At 40.3% G+C, this 14,050-nt stretch overlaps 1 protein-coding gene across 1 annotated transcript in view; it reads right to left on the bottom strand.

Annotated features, from left to right (window-relative positions):
- LOC306847263 (tripartite motif-containing protein 16-like) overlaps positions 1-14,050 on the bottom strand; it is a 49,330-nt gene that overhangs the window by 8,760 nt on the left and 26,520 nt on the right. The window contains exons 4-5 of the mRNA XM_079381111.1: positions 10,422-10,572; positions 1,171-1,218 (exon numbers count right to left, since the gene is read on the bottom strand). Of these exons, the coding sequence (XP_079237237.1) occupies positions 1,171-1,218; positions 10,422-10,572 (199 nt within the window). The remainder of the gene's footprint in view (positions 1-1,170; positions 1,219-10,421; positions 10,573-14,050) is intronic.

The raw sequence follows: 14,050 nt of genomic DNA, 5'->3' as shown, positions 1-14,050 counted from the left end.
AGCGTCACAAATGGGCGGGACTTTTTCCCCTCTGTGATGTGAACAGACAGAGAATCTGAAATAGGTCGTTTGGAGAGGCTGTTCATGATTTATTGGTTTTATAAAAAAATTAGTTGGTGGATTTTTAGCATTTTAGGCTGGTTGTTCTCACACACTGTGGCCACACAACTGTGTTCAAACACCTTATAAAAGTGATTTTTTTCATAATAGGTCCCCTTTAATGAGAGAGTTTGCGAACGTGTAGAACTCAGCAGAACTGAACAGAACACCGGCATTTTGGGTGGTGAAAGAATTGTAACTTAACCACCTCTGATTGGCCAACAGATATGTCTGTGATTGGCTATATTGCTCAACGCTGCAAAAGCGTGCGTGATAATTTGAGGATGTGTGAATCCAGGTTTTGTTGTTGCTCTGTATGCTGCATGTTAAAATAATATATTTGTTTGTTTTTTTATGTCATCACAGATTCTATTTTTATTTAATCCTAATTTATTATTCTAATTTTATCAGTTAACGGTTAATGTTTGGTTAACGAGCAGCAGTTGTTGGTCAGGAAAATTAACTGAAATGAGCATCCCTAGTGCTGAGCTTGTGAATCAGTATATCGTGTACATGAATCCAATCGCTGGTAAGTACCCTGGCTCACTGCTGATTACTCAATTTCTGCCAACATTCTACATTCAACGGACAACATAGTAGAACATCACCGCTGAAATTATTCAACAACAGACAGGACCAAACTATTTTTAATATTATTTCTATTCTCTTTAAACACATTGTTCTGTTATATATTCTTACAACATTTCATCCGAATATTAATTGTTAACTAGATGTATTCATTACCTGTCTAGCGATTGTGCTTATGCTGAGATATACTAAAAAAAAATTTTTTTCAAATCTTCTATCACGTGTCATTGCAATTATAGAGTTGGCTTGTGTGGTTTATGTTTTGCGCTTCAGAAATGTGACATAATTTCCAGTAAGTGAGCATAGTGAGCACTGATGTTCTCTAGTTTTTGCGGTGCATCGTGGGATTTTTCAAGGAGCAAAATTTTGCGGTTGAGACGGCCCTTAAAATGGCCGGCTCCCTGATCAGTGCCCTGACCACTGAACTAGGGAGCTGACTGAGTGACTTACATTGTAAGAATGTAAGTAGGAACAGTGACTTACATTGTAGGAAGTCCTCTCTGGTCCTGGGAACAATGTTACTGTGAGTGACTGTGAAAATAACAGATATAAACACTCAGTATAGACAGAAAATTATTCACTCCTGTATTCATTTTTAGTAGAGATGCACCGATTGCAATTTTCTTGGCTGATTCCGATTTCCGATTATTTTGTGTGACTTGCCAATACCAATTTTCTTTTTCTAAGAATTATATTTGACAGCATATTCAAAAATATATATTTTTTAATGCAAAAAAATATTTACATAATAAAAGTATTTTTTAAACAATACAATTACCCCAATCTGGACTACGTTACAGATGTTCTCTTACTTAAACAACTCAAAATAAATGACTGGAAAGAGGTAGAAATAATAGTTAACTAAAAATGAGTTACTGTATATAACAAAACAGATATAATTTCCCTCTGTTTATAAATGCTCTTTTTTTTCCCCCTAACCTTATTAAATGTGTCATCTTTCACATCAAATTCTTACATTGTTTCAATTAATTCAGTAAGAATGATAAGAAACTATAGAGTTGTTTAGCATTCAAACAAAATCATAATAAAAAAAACTCCCATTTTTCCACTGCAGAGGAAACTGCATCTGAAGTGGCATTAGATATATTTACACAGACTGTTTAATGAAGCTGAATATATATTTATGCTATATTTATAAATACCATAAAATTTTAAATGCATAAATAATTTTATAAGATTAATGTTTTACATATTTTTTAACATACAAATAAGAAATGTTGGAGGAAAAATGCAATGATACTTTTTAATATGAAACCAAAACACCAGTAGGTGGCGGGAAATGATTGTTTTCATTAATGGGTCATTTAGTCATTCATTCAACTGATTCGTTCGAGGCAAGTGACTGTGGCTGTGTTCGAAATGGCATACATGCTTACTGCTTACTGTCCAGTACACAGTGCATAATGCCTACTATTTTTTAAAGAATAGTGTGTGAAACAGTATACAATAAGCATCAAATATTTCAGAGTATGCTTAATTGTCACATGACAAACACAAACATTAATTTAGCACAGCTGACAAGGTTGTTACCTTACAAACAAATGTGCTAACTATTCTTTTTACAAAGGCTTCATATCAGGAAACAATGCTATAGGCTATTGCCCAATTGAACTCATTTCATAATTGAAGAACTTTACATGGGCTATTGGACTGAACTGAATGAGCTGTCTTTAACTGTACAATTATATTTTTGTCAGTTACACTAATTGGAAAAAGTGATATATTCTAGTTACACTCAGTGCAAAAATTTATAAATTATGTTTACACTAAAATAGCAGCATTTTTTTTAGCAACAGGTGTGTAAATAGTAATTAGGTGGCAGATATTTATACTTCAATACTGTAGTACATTATAAAACAGTATGCAATTACATTTTGAGTGTAAATTATCAAATTCTATTTGATGAACGCCACCTTACTGGGACAAAAACCTACCTATAGCTAGCACACTGTATTAATCTCCACTTTTCAAATATTTTCTTATTTTTTTATTGAAAATAAATGCCTTTCTGATCTGGTATGTGATGGGAAAAGGAATTGCACGAGTTTGACAAAAGCCAGAATTGAACTCGGATCCCTCGTATCAACAGCACACATCTGACATCTTTTACTCACTGCGCCACTGATACTACAGAAATGCACGTGTCTTTTGCAGTGTTGTTTATCTCAGCCAGGCATTGGTGCCGCTAACCAATTGGTCTATTTGTCTTTAGAGTAGATACGCTCTGTTTCTTTTTAGAGCTGCTTGACAGCGCAATTTAATTCTGTTTGCTTAATTGAAACATACATTTTATTTATATATTTTATTTATATATTATATTAATGCAATATAAATATTATTATGTAATATCTTTGAAATGTTTTATAAAGCGCTATAGAGATAACGGTGATGTCATTTGACTTGATCGGAAAAGTACCATAGAGATTAAAGTACAATTTATGTCCTACAAATTATATGGTTTTTAGATGCACAGCGATAGTTTGTAATTTACATAGGCTACGTACATTTGCAAGTGTAACATTTATAATTACTATTCCCCCCCTCTAGTTCATTCACGCGTTTGAAGCGGTTTGAAGATGAAAGGTCACATATAGAGCGCGTTGCGTTCTGGGAAACAGTATCCCACGCAGTGTCTTCAGATGCATACATCAAATTTCAACAAATGTAGCAGGTAATCCGGGCATTCCATGCATACAGAAAATTCACATACTATTCACAGTATTCACACAGCATACTGCAGTATAGTAGGAGTTGTATGATAGTATGCCATTCAGAACACAGCTTCTGTACTGATTTCAGTATACCTGAGTTATATTTAGCAGATTCCGGCAAATATAGTATGTCATCCGGGTATTTTATGCATACAGAAAATTTGCATACTATACAATACTGTACTATACATACTGCATGCTGCAGAAATAGTAAGAGTAATATGATAATATGGCATTTCGAACACAGCCTGTCTTTTATGAATGGTTTACTAAATCATTGACTCACTCCATTCGTTCAGAAACGTGGATTCATTCAGTAATAAGACTGTGGCTTTGATTCCACACCGAAATTGAGCAAAAACAGTCAATAATGTGTCTAAAATGTAATTCACTTAATTTTAACTTGTTTATTGAATTACTATTGCATAAACTCAGTGTCAAGTCAAGTAACCTTTATTTATAGCGCTTTTAACAATGTAAATTGTGTCAAAGCAACTGCACAATATCAAAAAAGGAAAATAGTGTGTCAATAATGTAAATGAAAATATTAAAAAAAACATTTTCAGTTAAAGACATTTCATTATTGAATTCAGTGATTTCATCATCCAACTCATTTCAGTTTAAATAGTGTCTTTGCAATCATCTCGGTGTCCTGGTCTCCACTGACGTTCAGGGCTGTAGAGGTCGTCGCTGGGTGCTGATCCACCATCTGATCTGAGTGTCACATTGCAATTGTGATGATATTTGGGGAAACATCTTGGTCGTGTAATGTTGCTTACCTAAATCTTATAATAGAATTTATTAATTTTTTCTTACAGCAGTATGCATCTATAACTTTCTATATGTGCTGTTGCGCTCATTTGTTCTGCACGAGTCTCTCTCACATACTCACTCAGGCTGCGAGAGCCTCATCTTGCATGACATAAATCAGTTGGCGTTTACACTGAATGCAATAAAACACCTCATGGTTCCTAGGGTCGGGCCGATAGACAATGCCATCGTCCATCGGTGATAGCTGATAGACATCACGATGTTGAGGTGGCATCGTGAACCCCCACCACCCCCCCCCCCCCCCCCCCACCCCCACCCCCCCATTTCCCCCACAACCTGCCACATCCCAATACCGTGTTAGGAAAGAAAATGACACGTACTACAGAACCCCTAAATATCATAAATACAAGATGGGAGGAAAATATATATTTCAATACTTTCTCTCGCAGTTATATCGTTGGGTAATTATACAGTATATAAATTTTGGCCATTAGGGAGCCGCTATTGTGGGGGGCATTGAAACTGCTTCTGAATGCATGATCACTTTCACTTTCGAGATTCGCGATCACACGTGCTATGTGTATACTAGAGCAGCAGTCATTACCACACATTTTACAAGATTAGATGCTTGTAAGTGGTGCTCAGGATGTGCAAATCATTCATCCTCTCAGTCATCTCTTCTTACTCTGTTTATGTAGTAAGTGAAATTTAATGCATGGCGAGGAGACGCAACATCTCGTTCCCTCTCTGAGAAGCATGGTTACATGCGTAACCCGAGACTTTCCCCTTCTAGTGAACTCGCGCTGTGTCTCCTAGGGGACACATTGGCGAAAGAAATGGCAACTATGCCATGCAGAGGCACATGCCTGTCCACCTGGTGAGAGGGAACCAAGGAGGTGACAGACATACACCAAGCCTTTTCTCAGAAAGCCACTGACACCTCAGGCCACTCACATAACCTGGTAGTAATGAGGGAAGCCGATTTCAGATAAAGGGGAACATCCCAACCAAGTTAAGAACACATAAATCCTCAGATAGCTATAATATGTGAACAATACCAGCCTGGATATACAAGACCACTGAAAAAGCTAAACTAGAAAGCCTCAGGAGCTCAAAGAGATCACTACTCAAATACCAGGTAGCTGCTGAGATAGAACACCGCTGTCCTCAGAAAGCTATACCCTAAGAGTCTTATGAAGGCTCGTAGACCAGAATAAACAAGACACATCTAGCCCAGATAGCCAGGTGAGACTTACAACCCTAGTAGGGGAGATAGCACTGTCTAGGCAAGGGCTCAAGGAGACCACTACTTAAAGACCCAAAGAAGGGAGCAGTCACTGAGCTAGCACATAGCTATCCTCAGATAGCTATGAACCTACCCTGCAAACAAGCCTGCACTGGCCCTTTATGGGCTGCCAGCGTAGGGCCCCTGATAATTTGCTTGTTGGCAAAACGATCAACTCTGAACATCACAAAACAAGCTTTTCGTTGATTTTCACCATTGTTGAGGTTCATATGCTGAATATGGATATCTGTGTGAGTCTACATGGTTCTGTTCAAATAACTTCTGTATAATTACTTATATTATAACGTATTAAAGAAGAGCAACATTTCATGCAGTGGTATTCTAGGAATACTATAAAGTGAAATTATTGAAACTAAATAATCTTCTCAAAGATCAGCCTCCGGATGAGATCAGTGTATCAGGACACTACATGACAACGAAATCATCAATAAATAACCATCATCATCTGATCTGTTTGTCTTTTCACATTAAAGCTAAGAACTAAAGCAAGCACTTACCTCCATAACGGTGACTTCAAACTTTAATATTTTCAATAAAAGTGCGCTTAGGCTTCCTGGAGGCTAAGTGAGAGCTGCCCGTGCAGGGCCAGTGCTAAGGGGCCAACGTTTTGCCAATGAGCAAATTATCAGGGGCCTTGCGCCGGCAGCCCTAAGTGGCCCGTAAAGGGCCAGTGCAGGCTTGTTTGCAGGGTAGGAAGGGGATACCAGAAGGGGGACCGACTGAAACCAACCAGACCACAGAGAGTTGGTACTTACAACCCAAAGAGTGTAGAAAGCATAGGGGCTCAACAAGACTTAAAAAAACCCTAAGCAGGCGAGCAATCAATGAACTAGCAAATAGCTATCCTCAGATAGCAAGGCTTTAGGAAAGGGGACCACTGCAATTGCCAAGACCACCAGCAGTGGGCTGTCTAAATATAAACACTGTAAGGATACTATCAGACAGCACTATCTAGTCAGGGCTCAAGGAGACCGCTAATTAAACATCCCATGCAGGGGAGCAATCACCGAACTAGAACATAGCTATCCTCAGATAGAGGGCTCACTGCAACTGCCAGTTAAAACACAGCTAGCCTCAGATAGCTGTTTTCAAGTAAGCTCGTCCTGCCATAACAATGGCTGGAATATAAACACCCTCAGATGCCAAACTAAGGAGGTGCCCAATCTGTGCTAGTCCCACAATAGGCTAGCAAAGCACTGTGTTATTGACCAGAAGCTTACAAGAGGGGACAAGACCATCAGTAAATAATTTGCAAAAGAGGGAACACATAAAACAACATTAGTCCAAGACCAAAGCCTGATGTAAGCAGTGGCTGGACACTCCTATCCTCAAATAGCAGTTCCCTCAGATAAGGCTGAAGACTGCTCAGACCACGGAAGTGGGCCATCTACTTAAAACCCAGAAAGTGGAGACAGCACAGTCTGAGCAGGGGCTGTTCACTAAAAATCTTGAAGAGGGGGAACAATCTACTCAGCCTAGACTTAATAAGCAGGATTCAGAGGGGCCGTCCACTTAAAAATACCCAGAAGCATGGGGAGACAGCCCACTCCTAAACCCATCCGGCTTAACACAGGAAGGAACACTCCCCATAACCACTTTAGGTACTGAAACACTCTGGGAGAGAAAGCTCGCAAGCATGTCTCCATAGAGTATTTAAATACACTACACAAAAAAATGGAACACTTTGAAAACCCATCAGATCTCAATGGGGAAAAATATCATGCTGGATATCTATACTGATATGGACTGGGTAATGTGCTAGGAATGAAAGTTTGTATGGCCCCCACATGCTTGTATGCATGCTTGACAATGTCGGGGCATGCTCCTAATGAGACGACGGATGGTGTCCTGGGGTATTTCCTCCCAGATCTGAACCAGGGCATCACTGAGCTCCTAGACACACGAGGCCAGACATTGTCGTGCACCAGGAGAAACCCAAAACCCACTGCTCCAGCGTGGGGACTGACAATGGGTCCAAGATTTTCATCCTGATACCTAGTGGCAGTCAGGGTGCCATTGTCTAGCATGTAGTGGTCTGTGTGTCCCTCCATGGATATGCCTCCCCAGACCCACCACCAAACCGGTGGTTGTATCTCTTTATTAGTTCTACTGGATCTTAGCGCTGCGTTCGACACTATCGACCACAACATTCTTTTAAATAGACTATAACACTTTGTTGGCATTAGTGGAAGTGCATTAGCATGGTTCAAATCATACTTATCAGAATGCCATCAGTTCGTAGCAGTGAATGACAGAGGTATCATATCAATCACAAGTGCAGTACAGAGTACCTCAAGGCTCAGTACTAGGGCCGTTACTTTTCATGCTTTACATGTTACCCTTGGGAGATATTATCAGGAGACATGGTGTTAGCTTTCACTGTTATGCTGATGATACTCAGCTCTATATTTCTTCGCAGCCCAGTGAAACACACCAAATTGAGAAACTAACGGAATGCATAGTCGATATAAAAAACTGGATGACGAGTAACTTCTTACTGCTAAATTCTGAAAAATCAGAGGTGTTACACATAACACACTAATAGACTTCTATTATTCAAATCCGTTAAAGGATTGTAAGGCTGCATTAATTAGATCAACCGGAACCGGGAACACTCCCCCATAACACATGATGTACTCGTTACATCATAAGAACAATGGCATCTATGCTAATATTTGTCTGTTTCTATTCTGTTTCTCAGTCCGTGTTCGGATCAGATGGTGGATCAGTGCCGGGAGATGATGTATGTGGCCCTGATCGTCAGCGGAGGCCGGATACCTGGATGAGCCCCGGGAACATATCCACAGTCACTGTAGCCACCCGATCCGGCCCAGCCCAGATGGTCACTGCAGTCACCAGATCCAGTCCGTATCCAGATCAGATGGTGGATCAGCACCCAGAGACGACCTCTACAGCCCTGAATGTCAGCGGAGACCAGGACACCGAGATGAGCGCCAGAGACAGATCCCCAGTGAGGACCCTGCCACTTAGACAGCCATCGGGAAAGACCACTGGAACCAGTTGAGCCCTTACAATCTGACTTTGCTGCAGTTGGAATTGAACTGCTGATTTGTTTGGCCAGAGGAGAACTGGCCCCCCCGACTGAACCTGGTTTCTCCCAAGGTTTTTTTCTCCATTCTTTCACCGAAGGAGTTTTGGTTCCTTGCCGCTGTCGCCTCTGGCTTGCTTAGTTGGGGACACTTCATTTCCAGCGATATCGTCGACCTGATTGCAAAGACATTATTTAAACTGAACTGAGCTGGATGCTGACATCACTGAATTCAATAAGGAAATGCCTTTAACTGAAAATCTTTTTTTTAATCTTTTCATTTTACATTATTGACACACTATTTTCCTTTTTTGATATTGTGCAGGTGCTTTGACACAATTTAAATTGTTAAAAGTGCTATATAAATAAAGGTGACTTGACTTCACTCGACTTACAGGCAGCATAGCATTCTCCATGGCTTCTCCAGACCCTTTCACATCTGTCACATGTGCTCAGGGTGAACCTGCTCTCATCTGTGAAAAGCACAGGGTGCCAGTGGAGGACCTGCCAATTCTGGTGATCAATGGCATATGCCGATCAGCTAAACGGTGCCAGGCAGTGGGCACAGGACCCACTAGATGATGTCAGGCCAACCTCATGAAGTCTGTTTCTGATTGTTTGGTCAGAGACTTTCAAACCAGTGGCCTGCTGGAGGTCATTTTGCAGGGCTCTGGCAGTGCTCATCCTGTTCCTTCTTGCACAAAGGAGCAGATACCGGTTCTGCTGATGGGTTAAGGACCTAATATGGCCCTGCCCAGCTCTCCCGTAGTAACTGCCTGTCTCTTGGAATCTCCATGCACTTGAGACTGGGCTGGGAGACACAGCAAACCTTCTTGAAATGGCACATATTCATGTGTCATCCTGGAGGAGTTGGACTGCCAGTGCAACTGTAGGGTCCAGGTATCACCTCATGCTACCAGTAGTGATACTGACCCCGGACAAATGCAAAAATAGTGAAAAGATGAGTAGGGACAAAATGTCAGTTTTAGAGGTTGTCTCATTGTTGCCCATCTAGTGCACATGTTATTAATTTCATTAACACCAAAGCAGCTTAAACTGATTAACAGCCCCCTCTGCTACTTAACTGACCAGATCAATACCCCAGGGGTTTAATTGACTTGATACTATACTCTGATTAAACCGTGTTCCTTTAATTTTTTTGAGCAGTGTACATTCATGCACAGCGAGACTCTCCATACACTATATGCATATTAGAGAGGCACAGCTGAGCTGAATATAGCTCCGCCCGTGATTTCCCAAGATCTGGGCTGAAATGACTCTGTGCTCACACTTCTTCGTCATAACAACCCAAATACTGTCTGCAGCATCTGACAACCTGTTTAAAGAGGGCGTGTGGATCCCGCCGATCAAAGCAATCTGAGATAAGCTGAGATAAACTGTGCCGCGGCAACGGCAGAACCGCGCAGCGAGACACAAACATTTAGCCCCGTAAGGCAGCAATCCCGAATGTGTCCCCTAGGGGACGCAGCACGAGATCCCTAGAAGGGAAATCAGAATCGTTCGAGAATGATTGGCCGAGTTACAGTTCTTCCCTAGTTATTTTTGTTATTGACGTTTTAATCAGACTTCTTGTCCGGTCGGGCAAGTCAGTTCTCTCTCACTTGCCCCTTTAAAAACGACATGTTTAGACATGCAGATGTGAGCGTAAGTGTGATGTCAAAACGGACCGGCTTAGAATCTGCAAACTGACCGGCCGGTCACCGGTCTTGGACGATCATGTGGAAAATCAGCCCCTGCCCAGTCGATCGGTGCATCTCTATTCCTTATACATTTCTAGAATGCTCTAAGGTTTATTATATACTATTAGATTACGTTTTGCTCATTAAAGAGAGCAGAGGAATCTGTAATATTTTACCAGATATCTTTTTCATCTCCTCTTTGCAGAAATCTTCCAGTTTCTGTCTGAGCTGACAGACAAATTCTCTCACACCATCAAAAGAAAAGAGGAAACTGACAGAGATGTTTTCTGTAGATTCAGGAGGAGCTGAGTGAGACTGAAGAAGACTCTACAGGAATAAAAATGGATAAACCAGAAATAAATCTAAGAAGAACATAACTGTAAATACAAAGATGCTGTTTCCTACTAATATACATATTTATTACAGTCACTTTTTTAAGTTTAAGCAAACATGACATGGATAACAATTTAAAAAAGAAACACATCAACACATTTTTACAAATGAAACATGTTAAGCTACCCGCTTAAAATGAAATAAATAATGATATATGACAGATTTACTCTCTCATGATTCATCATTAAGAGGAGACTTTTAAACATTATTAAGACGATGATATTAATAATTAATGATTTGGTAAATAAAATTGTGGATGTTATAATGGATAATGGTCTCTATTAGTAGCATGTTTCAATACACTTACGTTTAGTCATTTAGCAGACGCTTTTACCCAAAGTAACTTGCAAATGAGGACAATGGAAGCAATCAAACTCAACAAAAGAGCAAGTGCTATGACAAGTCTCAGTTAGCCTAACGCAGTACACAAAGCAAGGTTTTCTGTGACTTCTGCCACAGAGAGTAAAGAGAAGGATGTGAACGAGTGTATGTTTGCTGGTAAAATGTGCTTGACAGATTGTGGTGTAGAAAATTGTGCACTGATGGTTTTAATTGTATTAATGAAGAACACGGCAAAGTCATCAGCTGTCAGAGATGGTGAAGGATGGGGAGGAGGAGGAGGAGGGAGGAAAATGTTTTAAAGAGCATTCAAGTGTTAGATGAATTGTTAATTTTGTTATGATAGTTTGTCCTTTTAGCAATGGAGACATTAGTGGAGAAGGACGAGAGGAGTGACCGATATACATTAAGGTAAGTAGGATTTTTTGTGTTGTGCCAAACCCTTTCAGCTGACCTGAGCTTAGAACAATGTTTGCAGAGAACATCAGACAGCCAATGGGCAGAAGGTGGTATGGGTTGGCTTGGAAGACAAGGAGCAAACAGTGTCTGAACAAGATGTAAGTGTAGAGCAAAAAGTAGCACTGTTAGCATCAAGAGATGAGAACTGTTTAGGGGGAGGAAGTGAAGATGAAACTATAGCAGATAGCCGGGAGAGTGAGATTCAGCGTAGGTTACGTCAAAAGTTGACATGTGGAGAGGGTAGGTGTTGTGTCAGGAACCATGTTGAGGTTAAGAGTGAGGAGAAAGTGATCCAAGGTGTGCAGTGGAGTAACCAGCACATGATCATCGGTGCAGTGTCGTGTGTAAATAAGGTCCAGCTTGTTGTCGTTTTTGTGAGTAGCCATAGTTAACACTCTCTTGAGATCAAAAGAGGCAAGCAAAGTGTGGAAGTCTGCAGCCTGAGGTTTATCTAGGTGGATGTTGAAGTCTCCATGCAAAACTAAGGAAGTACCATCCTCAAAGGTTGAGAGCAGCACATCTGATTCATCCAAGTTACCTTGTGGTGCTGGGGGTCACTAAGCAACAATAAATGAATATTAAAAAGGGTGGGTAAAACCCAGATAGCAACATATTGTCTGCCCAAATCCGGCTCACATCTGGCACATATGGAATGATTATCTGGCCCACATGTAGCGTGGAAAAATGGAACTTGGGTGGACCGCTCCTGTTTGCCAGATCTGGGCCAAAAGCAGGATATAGCAATGCCACAAGCCAGCTAAGAGCAGATAAGTATACCACACTGGTCCTTATCTGAGCCACAAAATCTGCATATATTATTTATAGAGTCCTCTCAGCTTGTCTAAGCTTGTTAACAAGTAAATCACTGAAGAAAAGAAGAGAACAGAAAAAAAGAGACAAACAGAAAATCAAGAACTACCACTGACTGCAGCCACAGCCTTAGATGAATTCTGCTGAAGATAAAAGACATTAAATCTCTGAAGATCTTAGCAGAGGAGGATTTAAAAAAAACTCCACAAACAGCATTACCAGCTTAACTCATTACTAACCAGACTGACTCTGTTAGAGGTCTACAGAAGTTGTTATTGAAAATTAACAGAGGTTTGAATCTAATGTTTGTTTCATTTGAAGTCACCATAATGGTGACTGGTGTTTCAATTAGTTGAGCTATTAACTTTTCTGCTTGATCGTGTTACATCTTAGCTCCAAGAGAGATGGACATAACTAATCAAAACGGGTTGTTATAAATCATATTCATCTTCAGGAATTAACTTTAGCGTCAATAGTACAATAAAATGACTTGTTCGTCCGCATGACAGTTCTAATCATCTATTGACTCTAAGGAAAAAAAATTATCTGGCCACGAAAAATAATTTCCTTACTGATACATTGATCACAGAACATGTAACAAAACCGGTACGTTAAAGTGACCTCATTCTGTAAGCAGCAGACACAGACAACCAAGCGTAAATACATATGGATGTTTATGAAACTACACTACAGGGGAACATGCAACATCTAACCAGATACAAACATACACATTAAACATAGATGCCAACGCAAGGAAGGCATGGAGAGAGAGAGAGAGAGAGAGAGAGAGTGCACAGGATACAGAGGGAGCGCTCGTGAGCAAGAGAGTAGTGTGTAATGGCAGGATTTACACATCAGCTAACCACAACCTGTTAAGAACCATCAGAGATTCACATCACCTTAATTAAAAGGGGTCGAAGCATAGAAATGCATCTAAATAGTTAACAAGCGGTTACATGCATTGGTTTTGTTGTTGCTGACTGCTGAGTAAAGTGTCCTGTTGCATGTTTAATGCGTAGATTCTTGATGAATTCCTTTAGGAGTGAAAGCTTCGTCATTCCAGCAAGGGGTTGATTGGTCCGAAGTGACTCGACAAAGTTACTGAACTTAAAACTGCTAGAAGCTCAGACTCCCCCCGAAAGGGGGAGTCGTGATTTCCAAGGTGAGATGTGTGTCTCCAGGGAACTGAAAGTCAAGAGAAGAACCACCTTTTGAAGTAGTTTTATCTGGTTTCCCTGTAACACCCATTTTGGTTAGTTTGACCAAAAGCAAGGCACATAGTTTCAGCAGGAAAGTGTTTATTTGTCCCATTTGACATCTCATTTGCATGTTTTATGACTAGTGAAGAATCAGTGTAATTTCGCTCACAGTACAGTAAAACTAGTATGATGCATTTCACGATCACATAGTGTACATCATTGTTTTAGGAATAAAGAGCAGATCATTTTGATACCAAGAAAGAGACATCTAGAAGATAATAAACCAGAGATACATTCATGTACCTGAATATGAGCTTTTATAGCTTAACTAATACAGATACCGAGTGGTAACTAGGCTAATATACTTAGGAAATATACACACAACACATGCATATACCATATACATTTGTAACTGATTGATTATAGTCTAAATAAAGGAAATGTCTCTATGCGTGTGTGCTATGTGTGTTGCAATCGTGGAGGTAGTCCATTGGTCAGCCAGGCCGTCGGTGTCTAGTATCGAGGGTCATTTAGTTCTCTGGAATGTGTTTGAAGTCTGATGGAGAGAACAGAGAATCGATCTGTTTAGCATCTTTTTGACAGTG

This window comes from Barbus barbus, assembly GCF_936440315.1.
Source record: "Barbus barbus genome assembly, chromosome: 27".
In the NCBI taxonomy this organism is placed as follows: domain Eukaryota; kingdom Metazoa; phylum Chordata; class Actinopteri; order Cypriniformes; family Cyprinidae; genus Barbus; species Barbus barbus.
This window is presented reverse-complemented; position numbering and strand designations above follow the sequence as displayed.